Below are 18,976 nucleotides of genomic sequence, written 5' to 3'. Positions count from 1 at the left end.
TGCAGCTTCTCTTCGCAGGGCAGCTAACCGGATGACGAGATTTGGGAAAAGCCTTCGGGACCCCCAATCTTTGATGATAAGAGGGAAACCATGGGGTATCATTCCTGGGTCAGATTGTAGGAGAGTGTGTCGGGGTGGTGCTGAGGTGTCGTCCACCAGGCGACAGTCTCCTTGGGTTAACCTGAGGAGGTCCCTTCGGGTGGGTGCCTGGAATGTCCTATGCCGAAGAGAGGATGATCACCTGTCTCTGTTATCATCTGAGCTCAAGCATTTGGACATCGATATTGCAGCACTCTCTGAGGTTCAGAGACCAGATTGCGGCAAGATCATGGCGGGTGGTTACACCTCCATTGGTCTGGTCGCTCTGATGGATATCATGCCCAAAGAGTTGCTGTAGCTGTGTCCAATAAGCTGACTCCAATGATAATTGAGGTCACACCGGTCAACGAGCGTATTATGAGAGTAAGGATTCGTCACTCCTTGGTTGTCATTTCCCTGGTCTCTGTTTATGCTCCAACTGAGGTGAGTAATCTCACCGTGAAGGATGCATTCTGTGCCACGCTCAAGTCTGTGGTTGATCAGTGCCCCAGGTGAGATACACTTCTAGTCTTGGGGGATTTCAATGCATTGACTGGAACTGATAGGGATGGTTATGAGACATGTATTGGTCCTCATGGGTCTGGAACTTTGAACCAGAATAGCACTAAGTTCCTTGACTTTGCAAGAAGTCAGGACTTAGGGTGGCTGGTTCATGGTTTCAGCACTCACAGGCTCATCGCTGGACTCATCGTATTCCAACGCTGGCAGTGTGTCAAAGGACATTGACCATGTGCTCAATGGAGGATGATCCAGAACTGCAGGGTCTACCAGAGTGCTCAGTGACTCAACACTGACTTGTTTTAACAGCTCTCTAAAGTTGCAGCTTAAATCCAGAAGAATGGTACCATCCCGAGCCAAGGCTGGATGTTGGCAAGCTCAAGGATGAGAGGGTAGCTGAGGAGTTTGCGAACAGACTGAGGGGAAATTTGGGGGGTCTGGGTGCTTTGGACAATCCTGAAGAGTTGTGGAGTGCCTTCAAGACCACCTTCCTTGATGTTGCCGGTTGAGGTCTTGGACCTCACGGGAGGGTGAAGAAGAATTTTTTCTCTCAAAGGACACTGGATACCATTGACCAGAGTCGCAGGGCCAGGCTGAATAGCAGAGCTGAACTATCCAGGGAGCTGAGGCATAAAACTGTACGTGTACTAAGCGTGGACAAAGAGGTCAATTTGGGAGGAATCTGTGAGGGGGTAGAGCATCACCTGTGGTCAAGTGATTCTCATCCTGCTTATAGGGGATTTTGCGCATTGCGTTCATCCAAGCCCGTCCCTCAGGGTACTGCAGTTACAGCAGAGGGTGGTGGGCTCTTGACAGAGGAGTCCGAAATTAAGGCCCGCTGAGCGGGTTACTTTGAGCAATTGTACCAGGCTGATCCACCAGCTGTCAAGTGTGATGTCAGGGGTGTTACAATCACTGTTGCTGACCCTCCAATCAACAGTGATCCACCTTCATTTGTGGAAACACAGGCTGTGGTGAACCGGTTGAAATGGGGTAAAGCTCCATGGATCTATGGTATCCATGCTGAACTTCTTAAGGCTGGTGGAAATGCTGTACTCGTGTCGTTGCATGCAGTTCTGTGCTCTGCCTGGAACACAGGCAACATCCCAACTGACTGTAAGAGGGGCCTTGTTGTCCCTATCTGGAAAGGGAAGGGTGATCGCCAAGACAGCAACAACCACTGAGGGGTGACTCTGCTCTCAGTGCCGGGCAAGGTCTCTGCTCGGATAATTCTCTATAGGGTTCACCACCATCTGATTGAGCACCAGCGTCCAGAGCAGTCAGGCTTTACACCAAAGTGGTCAACGATTGACCATCTCCTTGATCTTCAGGTCCTCATCGAATGCAGGCGAGAGTTTTGGCAGGTGCTGCTTGCAGCCTGTGTTGATCTCTGTCAAGCGTTTGATTCAGTGAACCGGAATGTCCTCTGGAGGATTCTTGGTCATCGTGGGGTGCCACTAAAACTGATCGATCTGATGTCTGAAATATACTCTGGTACTGAGATTGCTGTGAGATATGGTGCTACCATCTCTGACTTATTTCCAGTTGTTCCTGGAGTTTGTTGGGGGTGTATACTTGCCCCCACACTTTTCAGTTCTTGTATGGACTGGATTCTGGGGAGGATGTCGGAGAGATCAAGCTGCGGTGCATCGCTTGGGAATGTCAAGATCTCTGACCTTGATTTTGCAGATGATGCAATCATCTTTGCGGACACTTTAGATATCCTTTTGGCGGCCCTCGGGGTGCTGAATGAGGAGTCAGAGCCACTGGGATTATGGGTTTCCTGGTTCAAAACTAAGATCCAGGCTTTCAATGACATCTTGAATGCTGCTATCCTGTCTGTACCTGTTTGTGGTGAGGTTGTTGTGTTTATGGAGAGATTCACTTCCCCTGGCAGTGATATTCATGGCTCTGCTGGCTGTGAGCCAGAGGTCAATAGATATCTGGGTTGGGCCTGGGGAGTCATGGATTCACTGGATCATGGGGCGTGGCACTGCCGGTACCTGTGCAGGAGGACGAAAGTCCGAGTCTTCAGGTCCATGGTGCTTCCAGTCTTGCTCCATGCATGTGAGACTTGGACTCTGACCAGGGATCTGAGATGGAGACTTAATTCCGTTGGTACCAGGTCTCTTCGGAGAATCCTTTGCTGTTGCTGGTCGGACTTTGTGTCCAACGAGTGGTTTCTGAGACTCAACTGAGATTTGTTACCTGCATAGTCTGTGAGCGTTAGCTGCGGCTGTATATACATGTGGCTCGTTTTCCTGACGCTGATCCTGCTCACAAGATTCTCTCAGCGAGGGAGTCTCATGAGTGGAGGAGGTCAATGGGCCGACCACGTGCCTCGTGGTTGTTGCAGGTTGATCAGAATCTCAAGGAGATGGGGATGGGCCAAGCATCGACCTGAGGGATGGCTAGACGGAGGCCCCTGGAGTCCCGGCAGAAAGTGGACGCAGCGACGCGCTGCTCTGGCACATGCTCCCAAGCCTGACCTGACCTGATAGGTCAATTAACACCAAAGCAGGACGGATAAGCCAATTTGGCTTTTTACTCCCTCAGACGACATTCAAAGTTATGGCGGACAACGTGCGCGTGGGTTGTGAAGAGAAACACGAGAACCTTTAAGCTTTTAAAACTAACCACAAACAATAAATAAACCACAAACAATAACTTTATGGGCGAAGGGATACGATGGCAGGTAGTGATGGGGAAGAAAAGGAGGGCACGGAATCGGTACAATGATGTACAATGAGAAAAAAAATGAAGCTAAAGACATCTAAGGCAGCACACACCAGACTCAGTCACTGACGGGGAAAGGTACAAAAACCGGGGGACTCAGCTCTGGTGGAAGCATGGGCACGGGTGTTCACGAGCAGGCGAAGGGGAGGGACAAGGAACAAGACTATGAAGAAATTAAGTACACGGGCAGGTCGATGAATGGACACAGGGCAACAAAAAGACAGAAGCAGGCAGGCAGGGCGACCTCCTCAAAACTCTCCTCACACTCTCCTCCGACCAATCCCGTTCTCCTCAGATGTCGATGATTCTCTCCTCAGGCTTCAGCGCGCCTCACCGACTCACCCAACAGCCTGATCAGGTTCCTCACTCGTCAGGCTCCTCACTACCACACACCACCCCGAGATTGAATGTACACAAACAGGAAAATTCTTAAGCTAACGTTTCCCTACTTATTACATCGAGATTGACTAACTGCACATACACGGACCATGCTACTCCATACATTCTTATCTGCTCTATGGTGGTATCTAATCCCCCACCCTACAAACAGAAATATATATATATATATATATATATATATATATATATATATATATATATATATACATATACATACATATTTTTGCGGATTTTAGAAACAGGTCTGATAAATGCATCCACACATCCAGGTCCTCAGAAAGTTATTTCCTTAAATACATGTTCAGATTAGCCCCATCCCCATGTCTAATGGGATCTTAAATGTGATGCGTTGAGAAGGGTAAAGGATAGATCCTCTCTCTTATGGGAAGCTTTTTTCTTTATGACAGACACGTTTACACACATTTCTTTCACGAGCTCTGAAGCCCGCCCTCATTTTTCCTCAGCAACATCCTTTCGCGAACTCCGACGTCCGCCTTTTTTGAGAGCGCACAGGTCGTCATGGTAACCGTGCTCCAGTGGGGTGGGGTGAGCTTGGAGTGGACGGCACCCCGAGGAGACGGCCCGGGGATATAAAAATGAGCGACAGAAAGCATGAGGTACGTTCTGTGAGGAGAGACGTTCTGAGATATAAAAAAAATGAGGAAAAAGCAAAAGAGGGACGTTCTGAGAGGAGAGAAACATTCTGAGGAGAAAAAGTCGAGAGAGAGAGAGAGAAAAAGTGTGAAGAGAAAAAGTCTGAGGAGAAAAAGTCGAGAGAGAGAAAAAGTCTGAAGAGAAAAAGTCTGAAGAGAACAAGAAGCGAATACTTCGATATGGCGCGGCTGGGGGCAGTAAAAGTCTAGGTTAAGAATGATGAAACAATTTTGCAGTTATAAAATTTAAATGTAGACACGGTGAATTCGCTTGCATGATGGGAAGAGTTGTGATGTTGGACAAATTTCTATTTATAGCCCTCAGATCAAAGGGACGTATGCCGCCATAAATGTGACAGAAGACGTGACAGAAGACACAGGACAGAATAGCCAATTATATAATAGCGCGATGTCGCTGCGCTCTAATAACCACTTCTGTCACTAAAAAAAAGAGGAAGAAATCACCTCCACAAGACGTTTTAAAAACACTTCTGGTGAAAAACAATGAAGAACGAGAGTTACAACGCTGCGCGTCAACAACTAACGGAACAGGAATATTTTCACTTCCTGCTCAGAAAATCAACTTCCGGCGTCACACAAAAAACATTCAGCACAAAAAACGTCGCTCTTCCGCATGAATCCCGCCCACAATTCACCCGGCAAACTCCGCCCACAATCCACCAGGCAATCTCCGCCCACAATCCACCAGGCAATCTCCGCCCACAATTCACCCGGCAATCTCCGCCCACAAACCACCCGGCAATCTCCGCCCACAAACCACCCGGCAATCTCCGCCCACAAACCACCCGGCAATCGCCCACAAACCACCCGGCAATCTCCGCCCACAATTCACCCGGCAATCTCCGCCCACAATCCACCAGGCAATCTCCGCCCACATTACACCCAACAATAAGTGTGACAGAAGACACAGGACAGAATAGCCAATTACTGTATATAACAGCGCGATGTCACCGCACTGTAAAAAGTCTAGAGAGAAAAAGTCAGAGGAGAAAAAGTCAAGAGAAAAAAGTTTAGAGAAAAAGTGTGAAGAGAAAAAGTCTGAGGAGAAAAAGTGAGGAGAGAAAAGAGGGGAAAAAAGCGTTCTGAAGAGAAAAAGTGAGGAGAGGAAAAGCGAAAGGAGAGAGGAAAAAGCAAAGGGCGAGAGAAGCGACCAAGAAGCGGGTGTCTGACCAGCGCCGACGAGACAATTCGCTCTTCCGAGTGCTTCGGCAAGCGAGCGTGTGGTGCACGTGTGGGTGTGAGCAGCACCGCCAACAAGTGAGGCATGGGTCGATCACCAACAACACCAGGGTCTAAACCCGCGACGGACAATCTCGGTGCCCTCCAGACGTCGACTGGCGTTCAAGGCTGCCCCGCGAGAGGGTGCACGGCTAAGCTGGGTGTTGGCGACGGACGTGACACGCATGCACGCATTTCAGGATGTTTTCGCTTCACGGACGACTTTCTGTTGAGCGAGACGATTCCCCCCCACGAATGATCTGCTGGGTACCCTTGTCTGCGCTTAGCTGTAAGTCAACCCCCGATAAACATCTGCTCTTTGTCTCTTTCCTGGCATTTTGATTGATTTTGCTTTGAAATTCATTCTTTATTTACCTCAGCAAATAAAAAGTTCTTTTTATTTATTTATTTTATTATTAATATATTATTTGTCGATTTCCAACCTGTCCGTCTTTGTCCTTTCCTTCCATTGGTTCAGCATTGTTCGACCCGAGATAGACTGGGAGGTAATTACCACAGATTTGACCAAAAAATCGTCGGCACGCACCAGCACTTAAAACACTCGGCCGCCCTAATTAAAATCTAATCAGATAATATTGGTGCTTTGCCGAGGGCACGCCCTAATTAAAAGTTAGTCACGGGGCTCAGGTAACCCCGTCACCTCGAGTTAAACGGAATAATTAGACGGCGGACACTGGAACTCATGGTTGACTGGGTGGCATTCATGGTTTTAAAACAACCCACCGTACCATAATGTTAATTGTGAGCGGTGGCCCCAGGTCCAGCTCTTCCGAGGACAGCTGGGGATTAATCCCCCTGAGTGACAAGCTGGTGTCTCGGTACCCGTAGCCGCAACAATATATATATATATATATATATATATATATATATATATATATATATATATATATATATATATATATATATATATATATATAGATATATATATATATATATATATATATATATATATATATACATACATATACATACATATTGTGAGAAAAACCATGTTCTCACCACCTTTAGTGTCCCACCCACAACGTCATATGACCTTTTTTCAGGCTCCCAGGGATTGGTTGGAGTTGGCACTTGGTGCGTGGCCGGTCAGAGCTGCGGGCGCCATTGTTAGGGGCAGATGTGGCTCTAAGATCGCGAGTGGAAAATATATCGCGTGCTCCGAATCGCATGTTTGAATGCGATTTTCAAGTGGTTTTTTTAAAAGACTCTCGACAGCACAGTCGCGATGATCATTGATAGCTCCGTCTAAAGGATTGAGTTAAATCCGGAAGAGTGTGATCGTTATTCCCGGATATCGTGAGCGGAGCTGTGAGAGTTGTTTTTGGAACTTTATTGTTGCCAAGAGTTCTGGCAGATTTTCTGCTGTGTATTCAATTCTGTTGCCAGCCTTTTGAAGACCGAGCCAATAAAAGATCGTGCCTTGCCCTAGAGGCCGATCTGAAACACAGTGGTGTGTTTTGTTCTTCTTTGTCCACACGTGGACTGCTTGAAGCTCGGGCATTAACATCAGTATTGCATGCTGGAAGATATTAAACAGGCGGGATCGCGACAATACACATACATAAGACGGAATCACCAATCACATCTCACTCATAAATGGAGGGACGAACTAATCAGCTCTCACTTCAAAAATTATCCCAGGTGGCTAGGATTATCATATAGGTTAACTCCCATATTCTTCTAGCCAAAGTTAGTTGTATAAAGCAACCAAGAAAAAAGTTACACAAGGTAAGGACTTTGTTGTTTCAAACTCTCCCTGAGTTTCTTTACAGCTGCAGACATTCACAAGTAGTACATGCATGAGAATCCCAAGAGACGTGATTGGGTCTGGTTATTTGTATGTAAACTGCTATTAGGCATTGCACGTGGTACAAGCTTGGGAGCCTCTGTGATGCACATTTGTCTACGCTGTCGCTGATGACTCACCAATAAGTGATGGAACCAGCCCAGCAGCTGAGGGGGTTTATAGCATTGGGATTCTCATGTATGTACTATTTGTGAATGTCTGCAGCTGTTGAGAAACTCGTGAAGAGTTTGAAACAGCAAAGGGCTTACCTTGCACAGCTTTTCTTGGTTGCTTTATGCAGCTTTCTTGGGCTGGAAGAGCATGGGAAGAATACCTATATATTGTTGCAGTTCTGCAAAGCCTACGCTCTCTCTTGGCTCTGGCACACAATATATAGCGATCCTGAGACAGTTATCTCCACCACCGAAGGTGGAAGGAGGTTATGTTTTCACCCATTTCTGTCTGTCTGTTACTTGGTGAAAATATTTTTTCGCCAATTATGTTGGTCTGTAGAGTTTGTCTGTCACACGATTTTTGACCACAGTTTTCAAGAAATCGTTATGATTTTTTTTTGTGTCGAGGTGATGGTCCAAGGATAGCAACACTAAATTTTGTTGAATATCCAAATCCGAATCCAGATCTGAGAATTTTTTAAGTGATTCATCACCATTGAGAGATTGGGCCAAAAACGATATATAGCACAATATCTCAAAAGGTTATGGATGGATTCACACACAACTTTATGGACAGGTTGGGTGTGTGACAAGGACCAATCTACTCAATTTTAGTGAAGATCCGAATCCAGATCCAGATCCAGATACGATAATTATTTAATTTTTAAATGATTCTTCACCATTGAGAGATAGGGCAAAACAATATTGCATGATATCTCAAAAATTATGAACGAGTTATGACAAAACTCGGTGGATGAGTTGGTTAGGTGACAAGAACAAGCCAATTCAATTTTTGTTACGGTCTAGATTCAGATCCGACCTATCATTGGGATACAAAACGTAAACTGTTCAGCCTGGCGGAGATATGCGCTCTCCTAAGTGCTCTTCCGTTTCAACAAGTGTCACTACATGAGTGATTTTTCATTTGTCTGTTTGTTTGTGTGCAGGATCTCAAAAAGTTGTGGATGGATTCGGTGGACAGGTTGGGTAGGTGAGAAGGATGAACTGATTAGATTTTGGTGAATACCCAGATACGACAATTTTTTTCATGATCCTTCACCATTGAGATATAGTGCAAACAACTATACATTTGCACGATGTCTCAAAAAGTTGTGGACGGATTGAGACAAAACTTTGTGGAGAGGGTGGGTATGTGACAAGAATGATGCGATTTGATTTTGGTGAAGATCCGAATCCAGATCTGGATACAAGAATTTTATTTTATTTTTAAAGTGATTCTTCACCATTTAGAGATGGGGCTCAAAACGATATGTAGCATAATATCTCAAAAAATAATTGGTCCCACTTTGTTATATTGGATTAGGCATTGTGTCGCAGAGGTATGCGCTCTACCGAGTGCCCTTCTAGTTTCATTTATATTCGTTTTCAAGAGCCCTTCCCTCATATCTTGTGGATTTATGGGACAAATCTCCAGAGTCGGACCACAACGCTACAACATTCATTCAAACACTACAATGCCTATCTAAAAATTCCTGCATCAGTTCAAGCTCACTTACCTTTCTTCACCACTAACAGCCACAACCGCTACGACACCTCAATTACCTCACCAGAGCTCACCGCTATGACCCCTCAACCACCACTCCATAACTCACCACCACACCACTGCTATGAATGCCACAACCACTGTCACCACTACATATGCCCACCACTGCCCTGTGGAGATATTTGGGAACAATGTATGCCACATACCACTGCAGATACTTGTGCTTGGGACGTTCTGGCATGTAGTTTGAAGTGCAAGTATGCACTAGAATCCGTTTAACATCACATTGATAGCCCTAGTGCTACACTCAATTACAGCCACCACTTGGTGTCCAGCGCATGTTCGTGGCCAGAGAGCACCACCAGATACTCTCGCCTCCATGTTGAAGTAGGAGATGAGTCATATGGCAAGGCAAACAAGCAAATGAGACCATTTCTGGAGCTGAGTCCTCGCGTGGGCAGGGCTAAAAAGCAGGGGAAGCATCCATGCACCAATGGGGATGCTCGGAAGCTCCTCCGTCCATTCTGATCCACCTTTAGGCTCTTCCCTCACTAAACCACGATAAAATACCTTGCAAGTGGGAGGGAAAAAGAGACAGTTTTGACTTGGTCAGCGGTACGAGGCAGAAGGTGGAGATGAGCAGGTGGAATGAAGCGCTGCATGGGCGAGCGAACCAAATGCCAGACCGATCAGAGTTATCAGACCATTAGCAGTTACACTTACAGACTTCCTTACACTTCATGATCAGGCTATCTTCTCACATGTTCTTCGTTGTTTTCCGTCTCATCTACTGTGGACACCAAAGAGCAATTGGTGAGGGCAGTTCTGACAAATGTTCCTTTCAGAGCGACCCCACAGACATGCACCTCTTTCCATTTTTCTTCTCTGCACCTCATTGCGCCCCTCATTTTGCACCTCCTCCGACCACGCACCGAGACATCCTAGGTTTTCTTCCTCTTCCTCTTCCCCCTCCTAAGTGACTGGGAATGGTTGGTCCGTCGGCTGCGCCATGTACAATAGAGGTCACAAACACCGCATCTGTTCGCATCTTTCTTGGCTTTCTAACCTTCCTCGGGGTACGATTCTGATGGCGCCTGTCTTAGTACAAGTTAAGATTGTAAAAGTTCTTTGTATCGGTCTCGTTCTGCATTGTGTCCTTTATTGTTCTTTTGTAAATATTTGCTTATCTTTTGCTTCATTTATTGTAAAAAAAATTGTTTGTTATAAATGTACCCAGCTCATATATTCAGGGATGTTTGGGCATTATAGGGACTGTTTGGTTCAGATTCTTCCAAAAGCATCAAATTTGGCCCATATGTCGCCCATGCCATACTTTTTCGATTTTAGACGGGTGCCAAGACTGGCACCCCCCATGGCCGCCATATTGGCGAAATCCAATTATGGCTGCCATCCGGGTTAGAGGACAATCGTAGTTAAAAAACCAAAAGGGCTAGAATCATGAATAATACCACTTTTTAGGGGTTTTCGGGGTTGGGGAATCTGATTATGATTTTATTTCAACGATTTGAGGTCAAGGTCACCCTAAAGGTCATTTTGGGGTCAAACCCGGCGTTTTTGGGGCGTCATTTCAAAAATGGCCTGCCTCCGGCCTCTGGCCAACCTGGGTTATCAATCAAAAGAACCCGTTAATCATTTCGAAAATAAGACTTGAATGTTTTTAATTTTGACTCGTAATGTCATAAACTTTTTGTTTCATTTTTAAGATAATACCAAGTCTGTGAGCGTCGACATGTCCAGCAGCGGCGGTGGTGCATGATGCCATTCGGAGCTGTGACGTCTACCCTATCTCACGAGACTATCCTATCCATGTTCTTGCATGTTCAGGAGTGGATCCGGAACCTGCGACTCAGCCTGCTATCGTGTCGCCATGATGACGAGACGAAAGTTCATCGCGACAACGAGCCTACATAATATGAGTGTCGAACTATGTCCTCCACCGAAATTATGAATTGGGGACTCTGTTGTCTTTGTCAATCGGACACAACTGGAGAAGCCTTGCAAACTCCTAAGGAGGAGGGACTTGTTTCACTTGAGAGAGATCTCAAAGACTTCAATGCTATCAGTGCCAATAATCTTCCTTCTGGTATCAATGTCACGATTAGTCAGTTGAATGATGGCTCAGGTATTGCAGAAACTCTTAAATCGCACAAGGCTAGGTATCACACAACTTTCCTGAGTTATTGTGGTAGTTCTTATGTGAAACGGGCGAGAGAGAAGCTTGACAAAGAAGCCGGCTCTCAGAATAGTCCCCAAAAAATCAGGTCATCTGGGGAATTTCAGCCTCCAGCCAATGTCAAGTGTTGTGTAATCTGTGAGGCAGAGGACCAGGCCAACCTCCACAAGGTAGTAACTGATGTCGTAGATGCCAATCTAAAGAGTTGGGCGAAGACGAACAAAAACTTTCATCTACTTGGCAGACTGGTTGCCGTAGCGTCTGATGGACATGCGGCTGATGCCTATTATCATCATCAGTGTTATGTACGTTTGCGAGACTCCGCTCGTGCTGCCGAGCGACTAGAATTGGGTCCTGCACCTCCGCCCTTCGATCCCATCATCTGCGCTCAAATTGTAGCCCTAATCGAACATTCGGACGCCACCGTATTTAAGCTCTCAGAGCTATGCGAGATGTATCAAAAGCTTATGACGTTTTGTGTCATATGCAACATTATGATGACATCATTTGTGTTATGACATAATTTGGAAAAAGGTGATGTATATATCTCATATATACAATGAAAAAAAAAACAGTGATGAAGGTCACCCATGCCGAGACAAAAAAGAGCCACACTCAACTCGATACAAGGATCACCTTCTCGACCTCCTACCTGAATGGACTGACTTTTCCAAGGGGAATGAAGGCAGGAAGGATATTTACATACCTCACAAACTGAAGGTGGTTGATGAGCTGGCCAAGACATATAGGTCTCAGGTTGGTCAAGAGGATGCACTTACGTTCATGCGGGCTGCGGTCATGATGCACAAGTTTTGTCTGCAGAGTCAGAAGCCGTTCAACGGCTCCTTCCCCCTTAACTGCCTCACGGCTCCAGTCAATGAGGAGATGAGTTTCTTCAACGTAGTTCTCCGGGGCCCGTCAGCTCTTCATGGACGTGAGAAGATCGATGGCGACGCCAATCTGGATGTGCAGGAGGAGATCGCATGCAACATCTCACAACTGCTCATCTACAATACTAGTAAGGGGACGCACCATGCAGTCAAGACGTCTGCAGTACAGCACAACAAGGAGCGAGAAACCCCCTTCCCCCTGTATCGTGGCCTCAAGCTGCACGGACACGCATGGGACAAAAAACAGATTGGGATTGACCAAGAACATGGTATCTCAGTATCGTACAATCGCGTCATGGAAGTGAAGCGAGATGTTGCATGTGCGATGTGTGCTCGCCATGCTCAGGATGGGGTGGTGGTACCCACCAACAGCCGTCTCAAGGTCTTCACCACCCACGATGTGGATAATATACATAGTAAAGCTCAGGGCAACTTCTCACTGGACGAGTTCCACGGATATCTCCTGAGCGTACATAGCGGCGTTTTGTCAGCAGATGTTATTCCCGAAGTATTTGAATAAAAATTGTTCCTGAATAATTTTTGTTGAATTTTTAGAAGTACCACTTTTGAGCTTTGACCTTTGAACCCAAAATTGGGTGACCATGACCTGTAATCATCAGAATCAGATTCCCTGACCCTGAAAACCCCTAAAAAGTGGCATTATTCATGATTTGGTTTTTTAACTACGATTGACCTCCAACCCGGATGGTGGCCATCATTGGATTTCGCCAATATGGCGGCCCCGGGGGGTGGGGGGGGCGCCCATCTAAAATCAAAAAAGTATGGTATGGGCAACATATGGGCCAAGTTTGATGCTTTTGGAAGAATCTGAACCAAAAATCCCTAACATCCTTGCCTAATAGCGTCTTTGCCCGATTGGTACAGCAAAATCCGCATGCAGTTTAGCGAGGAAGTTCTGCCCCACATAATTTGCTCTGATTAGTCGGTGCTACTCACAGCTCCAATCTGCTGCACCTTATCTGGGAGTGAATTGGAGTATTCATGGAAGGCATGAGACCCTCCTTGGTGCGGCCATCCACATGCAAGATATCACGCGAAGTAGTGTAACCCTGCCGGACTGGCAGTACCAATCGGTGCTCGTGGTTACTTAGCAACTCGCCGGCACAGGGAGTTATCTATTAGTCCGGGAGCCAACCTGTGTACGAGGCTGTTTTAGGGTTGGACCTTACAGCCTCTGCTATAAAATTTTACACCCCCAGGATGTTTAGATATATGTTTGCAGTTCATGAAAACCAATGTTGGCAATTCATAAGCTCTTGCGAAAAATTTTGGCGGCCGTTTTTGTTTGAGGAAGATTTGAAAAATTTGATAAAACAGCAATTGTCATTAAAATTTCTAAAAAAATTAAAAAATCACATTCATGAAAAATAAATGTGAACTAAATGTAAGAATTCAATCAGTGCATTGTAAAATGACAAAAAAAAATTGCCTTTGTGAAAGTAAACCTCGTAAAAGTACATAATTTTGTGAAAAATGCCTTAAAAATAACGTTTTTTGAAGATGGCCTTTAGAACTTTTCTTATCATAGGCAGATGCTGCATTAGAATACTAATTTCTCTTAATGTGATATGAACATGGTATCCATGGCTAATTAAAACAGCAAATTTGATTGAGTTCTATCAATTTTTAAAGAGAAAATTAACATTTTTGTCAACCAAAGTTACCCCTACCCCAAAATCCTCTTACTCTATTGAACACAGTTCGGTTAAGGTTTGCTGGATCCAGGTTGGGTACTTCACAGTTCACTCTTCCAAAGGAAAATTCAATGGTGTTTGGAGTGACATGGCCCTGGAGCAGACATACAACAATGAAGGGAAGACATCTCTGTTCAAACGCATATCTCAGGCACCAGCTGCTCGAGATAAATATGTGAAAACAGCACCATTTCTCACAGCTGTATCAGAGAACATAAAGTCTATGGCTAATCTAGGCCAACAGGAATCTACTCATCATGGAGAAACACAGAAGCAGGCAACAGAAGAACATATGCATGTTGAGGAGATCAAGAAAGTGATATGCCAGCAGATGATAAACCCATTCCAGTGTAACAACCAAGTGGATCTGCTCAATAGAGCAACTAGTGAGAAGGCTGCTTCAAAAGACTTGGTCCATGCTCAAGCTAAGGGCATGGAAGCCATTATGAAAGCAGAAGAGGTGGTCTCTATTAAGATTGAACCACTGAAGCTGGTAACTTTCTCCTCACAGAAGAAATCAAAACCATCAAGGAAACAGAGTTTAATCAGGATCTATCAAGATGAGACTGCAACTACACGTGTGCTGTGTTTCTATCGAGATGCCGACCCAGTCACAAGACAGATTGCATTTTCCCATGAGTGGACAGACTATCCATCATCCCTGTTTGAGGTTGATCCACGCTTAGCACAGGGGTTTGTAATGCGCAAAGGCAACGAGTCTGATTTCGTGGCAGTGCTAATTGCTGAAGCTGAGCAGGATGTTGTTTTACAGCTGCCATCATTACCACAGAGTGACCTATACACAGTTTATCTGGTAGACACAATGGCATTTGTAAATAAATACCAAAAAATGGGTGCGAAAACATTTGGTGAACTTCCCCAGCTGTATCTTCGCAAGCAGGTGTATCCTGCAGTTGAAACCTGAAATGTGCAACTGTGTCAACATCATTGGTGATCAGTATGATTTTGATGATAGCCATACTTTGAAGGGTGATGAGCAGCAGAGGAGAAACCAGACAGACCAGGCAAGACAATTCTCACCATCCAAGAGTCTAGAAATTCCGGACTGGAATTTATTCATGAAGAATCCAAGAAATAAAGGAAATCTTCAGAACTTCATTGGCACTTCCCTTTGTGAGAGTCCTGAAGCTATTCCGGATGGAGTGACCATCATTCTTGGTAGTATGATGGAAAACAAAGGTCACACTCTTTCCATCACATCAGCATCAAGTTCAGTTCTGGACTTACCTTGTGAAGAACATGAAGAGGCAGACACAAGGGTTATTGCTCATCTTGCGTATTGTGTGGAATATCTTGATCACCATCGAGCTGTTGTGCATGCAACAGATACAGACATAATTATGCTGTGTATATATCACTTCTGCTGCTTGAACACATTGCAAGAACTCTGGATACAACGGCAGAATCAATACCTACCTATTCATGAGCTGGTAGAAGTGTTGAGCAAGAAGTACCAGAAAATCCTCTTGATGTCGCAGCTACACTTCTGTGCACATATGTGTTGTGTGGATGTGACACAGTGAGCTACCTATTCAGAAGGGGAAAAGAAGAGGTCAGGTCAGGTATGGGAGCATGTGCCAGAACAGCGCGTCGCTGCGTCCACTTTCCGCCGGTACTCCAGGGGCCTCCGTCTGGCCATCCCCCAGGCAGATGCCAGGCCCATCCCCATCTCCTTGAGATGATGGTCAACCTGCTGCAACCATGAGGCACGTGGTCGGCCCACTGGCCTCCCACTCATGAGACTCCCTCGCTGAGAGAATCTGGTGAGCAGGATCAGCGTCAGGAAAACGAGCCACATGTCCATACAGCCGCAGCTGACGCTCACGGACTATGCAGGTAACAAATCTCATCCGAGTCTCTCTCAGCAACCGCTCGTTGGACACAAAATCCGACCAGCGATAGCCAAGGATTCTCCGAAGAGACCTGGTACCAAAGGAATTAAGTCTCCGTCTCAGATCCTTGGTCAAAGTCCAAGTCTCGCACCCATAGAGCAAGACTGGAAGTACCAAGGACCTGAAGACTCAGACTTTCGTCCTCCCGCACAGGTACCGGCAGCGCCACACCCCATGATCCAGTGAATCCATGACTCCCCAGGCCCGACCCAGACGTCTATTGACCTCCGGCTCACAACCTGCGGAGACATGAATATCACTGCCAAGGTAAGTGAATCTCTCCACGACCTCAACATCCTCACCACAAACAGACACAGACAGGACAGCAGCATCCAAGATGTCACCGAAAGCCTGGATCTTAGTTTTGACCCAAGAAATCCGTAATCCCAACGGCTCCGACTCCTCATTCAGCACCTCGAGGGCCCCCAAGAGGATGTCTAAAGTCTCCGCAAAGATGACTGCATCATCTGCAAAATCAAGGTCTGAGATCTTGACATTGCCAAACGATGCACCGCAACTTGATCTCTCCGACATCCTCCCTAGAATCCAGTCCATACAAGTGCTGAAAAGTGTGGGGGCAAGTACACATCCCTGACGAACTCCAGTAACAACTGGAAATAAGTCAGAGATGGTACCACCACACTTCACAGCACTCTCAGTACCAGAGTAGAGTTCAGACATCAGATCGATCAGTTTCGGTGGCACCCCACGAAGACCAAGAATCCTCCAGAGGACATCCCGATTCACTGAATCGAACGCTTTACAGAGATCAACATAGGCTGCAAGCAGCTCCTGCCGAAACTCTCGTCTGTGTTCGGTGAGGACACGAAGTGCAAGGATACGGTCAATCGTTGACCTCTTTGGTGTAAAGCCTGACTGCTCTGGACGCTGGTGCTCAAGCAGATGGTGGCAAACCCTATCAAGAATTATCCGAGCAAAGACCTTGCCCGGCACTGAGAGCAGCGTCACCCCTCGGTAGTTTTTGCAGTCTTGGCGATCACCCTTCCCTTTCCAGAGAGGGACAACAAGGCCCCTCTTCCAGTCAGTTGGGATGATGCCTGTGTTCCTGTGAAAAGAAGAGCGGCACAGGTTTCTCTGGGACTGATAGGAAACCTTCCCCACCTTGTTGATTTTGGAAGAGATAGTGAAATGGCAGCAACAGAATGTGTCATTGATGAGGCCAGAGTATACTGGACTGCTCTGCATGGCCAAAAAGGGTTCAGCTGTTTGGATACCCTCAGGCAGCATATGTTTGTCTCTTCAAAATTAGACCTTAGGTCACTGCCAGCAACAGAAGATGCGTTTTACTTCCTTGTTTTAAGAGCATTGTATCAATTGCTTCTGTATAGACGTGCACATCTCAGTGACCGAGCACTTCCCCCAGCCACAACATTTGGCAGAACCCTTATCAATGGAAAACTGGTCCCAATTCTCATGTCTAAGCCAGCCAAGCCAAACATAGACAAAACGGTGTCTTGCATGTGCAAATTATCCAAATGTCTGAAACGATGTTCATGCAAAAAGGCTGCTGTGCCTTGCTGAGTGACATGCATATGCCTTGGTCAGAGAGGTTCATGTGGTGGAGTTGTTTCAGAGAGTGACTCTTCCTCTGAAGAGGATGTTTCATGTCACAATATTGTGTTAATCCATTTCTAATTTTATCTTCCTTAAAACCATGGCATGTAAAAGTATGTTCTTGTTCCTGACCCCATTGATAGTCAAGCATTTCTGAGTTACATAAATCTTTTGTTGTTTGACATATAACCTTGTCAATTGAAGGTAGGTTAAATCTACACCAATTGTGATATAGGAAATGAACTCCTCTTTAATATGAGGGGTCATTTGTGTATATAGGTTTAGTGGTTATGATTTTAGGACAATATGAATTACCCCTACCCCCATCCTACATCTTCGCTTTTGCCAACATTTTGTTATCAGAGTGGGCTCGCAAAAGTGTTGACTGTGTTGTTGCGCAAGAGTTTCACCATTGCCAACATTGGTTTTCATATACTCAAAGGGTGTCTCTTTATGAAAATCAACACAAAAATTTTATAGCAGACCGGGAAATTTTTTTTTAATTTTGATCGGTTGGCTCCCGGACTATATGCTCGGTGGCCTCAGGACTCACTGCATAATAATCACTGTATTGCCCAGCACTAACCCCAGTGTGCACTTAGGGCATGAAACATGGTTAATTTGGCCACCCCCTCTGGTAAACAGTGTGGAGGCAATTCTCAAGGCAAAAGGGGGCAACTCTGCTTCTTGATTTTAAATGTAAAGAAGATTAAATTTTTTTATATTATAATAAAGGTTGTTATATCCTTAAGAGTTCATGGAAATACCTTGAAAGTGCTTTTGGTTTCATATCACAATAATAAAATTTTATCACGTCTCAATAAATAATTTTCCTTCCAACCGGACTCATACTTTTGCACCCCACTGTTGTAAATATAAAAATAAAAAAAAATAAAAAATTAAAAAAAAATATATATATATATATATATATATATATATATATATATATATATATATATATATATATACACATATGTATACACACACACACACACAATCAAACGCACCTCCTGACTATGTGGATGGAGGCACGTGATGTGATCGGCGGGTAAATCAAAACATGCGGAATATAACGAGCACTCCCACATGTTTTGATTTACCTGCCGATCACATCACGTGCCTTCTGGTTAAATGGTTTGCATTAGTGGGAACAATCAGCCGGGTGGCCGATGGATGGTTGTTCTTTGCGGATTATGTGGTTTTACCGTGTGAGCCATAATCCGTGGTGATGCTCACCTTCGGGTCAGGTGCGTCTGATGTATAAACGATAAATATCATTGGTCAGATATTTATTTGTATGCAATCCTGATGAGGGCAAATAAGCCCAAAATCCGGATAGGCGGCTCCATTTGATGTTTAACTGATGTTGACCATATAATCTTTGTCGTGTGAGAGTCACCGAGCTGAGGCCTTTGGGTTAGAGGTGACGTTTTTGGTGCAGCACTATGTATAATGGAAATCAGGGGAGTGCTCGTCACATGCTTCGATATAAATGTGTATATATATGCATGTTGGGTGTGCTTACACATTGTGTAAGCATATGTATGAGCCGTGCTTCCACATTATCTCAGGTCACTCACC

At 45.3% G+C, this 18,976-nt stretch overlaps 2 protein-coding genes and 1 long non-coding RNA gene across 8 annotated transcripts in view; 2 read left to right on the top strand and 1 right to left on the bottom strand.

Annotated features, from left to right (window-relative positions):
- Positions 1-5,060, bottom strand: part of LOC147030266 (uncharacterized) — a 35,438-nt gene extending 30,378 nt beyond the window's left edge. For all 3 annotated transcript variants that reach the window (XR_015056283.1, XR_015056282.1, XR_015056284.1), the window contains exon 1: positions 4,851-5,060. This is a non-coding gene — a long non-coding RNA (uncharacterized LOC147030266). The remainder of the gene's footprint in view (positions 1-4,850) is intronic.
- Positions 1-18,976, top strand: part of CHN1 (chimerin 1) — a 65,565-nt gene that overhangs the window by 5,082 nt on the left and 41,507 nt on the right. The gene's annotated exons all lie outside the window — the stretch shown is intronic.
- Positions 10,789-12,712, top strand: LOC147030265 (uncharacterized). The gene is made up of 2 exons (XM_085872034.1): positions 10,789-11,774; positions 11,878-12,712. Exons 1-2 carry the CDS (start codon positions 11,056-11,058, stop codon positions 12,710-12,712), a joined length of 1,554 nt encoding a protein of 517 aa, XP_085728160.1. The 5' UTR covers positions 10,789-11,055.

The sequence above is a fragment of the Eptatretus burgeri genome, chromosome 3, assembly GCF_056783735.1.
Source record: "Eptatretus burgeri isolate ZD-2024b chromosome 3, Ebu_testis_v1, whole genome shotgun sequence".
In the NCBI taxonomy this organism is placed as follows: Eukaryota; Metazoa; Chordata; class Myxini; order Myxiniformes; family Myxinidae; genus Eptatretus; species Eptatretus burgeri.
The sequence above is the reverse complement of the archived record's forward strand: the minus strand, read 5'-3'. Positions and strand labels throughout refer to the sequence as shown.

Excerpts from the sequence above, each read along its gene's own strand:
- LOC147030265 (XM_085872034.1), top strand. The coding sequence starts at position 11,056 with ATGTCCTCCACCGAAATTATGAATTGGGGACTCTGTTGTCTTTGTCAA. Across the intron at positions 11,775-11,877 it reads ATGTATCAAAAGCTTATGAC|TGATGAAGGTCACCCATGCC; the intron begins GTTTTGTGTCAT and ends AAAAAAAAACAG.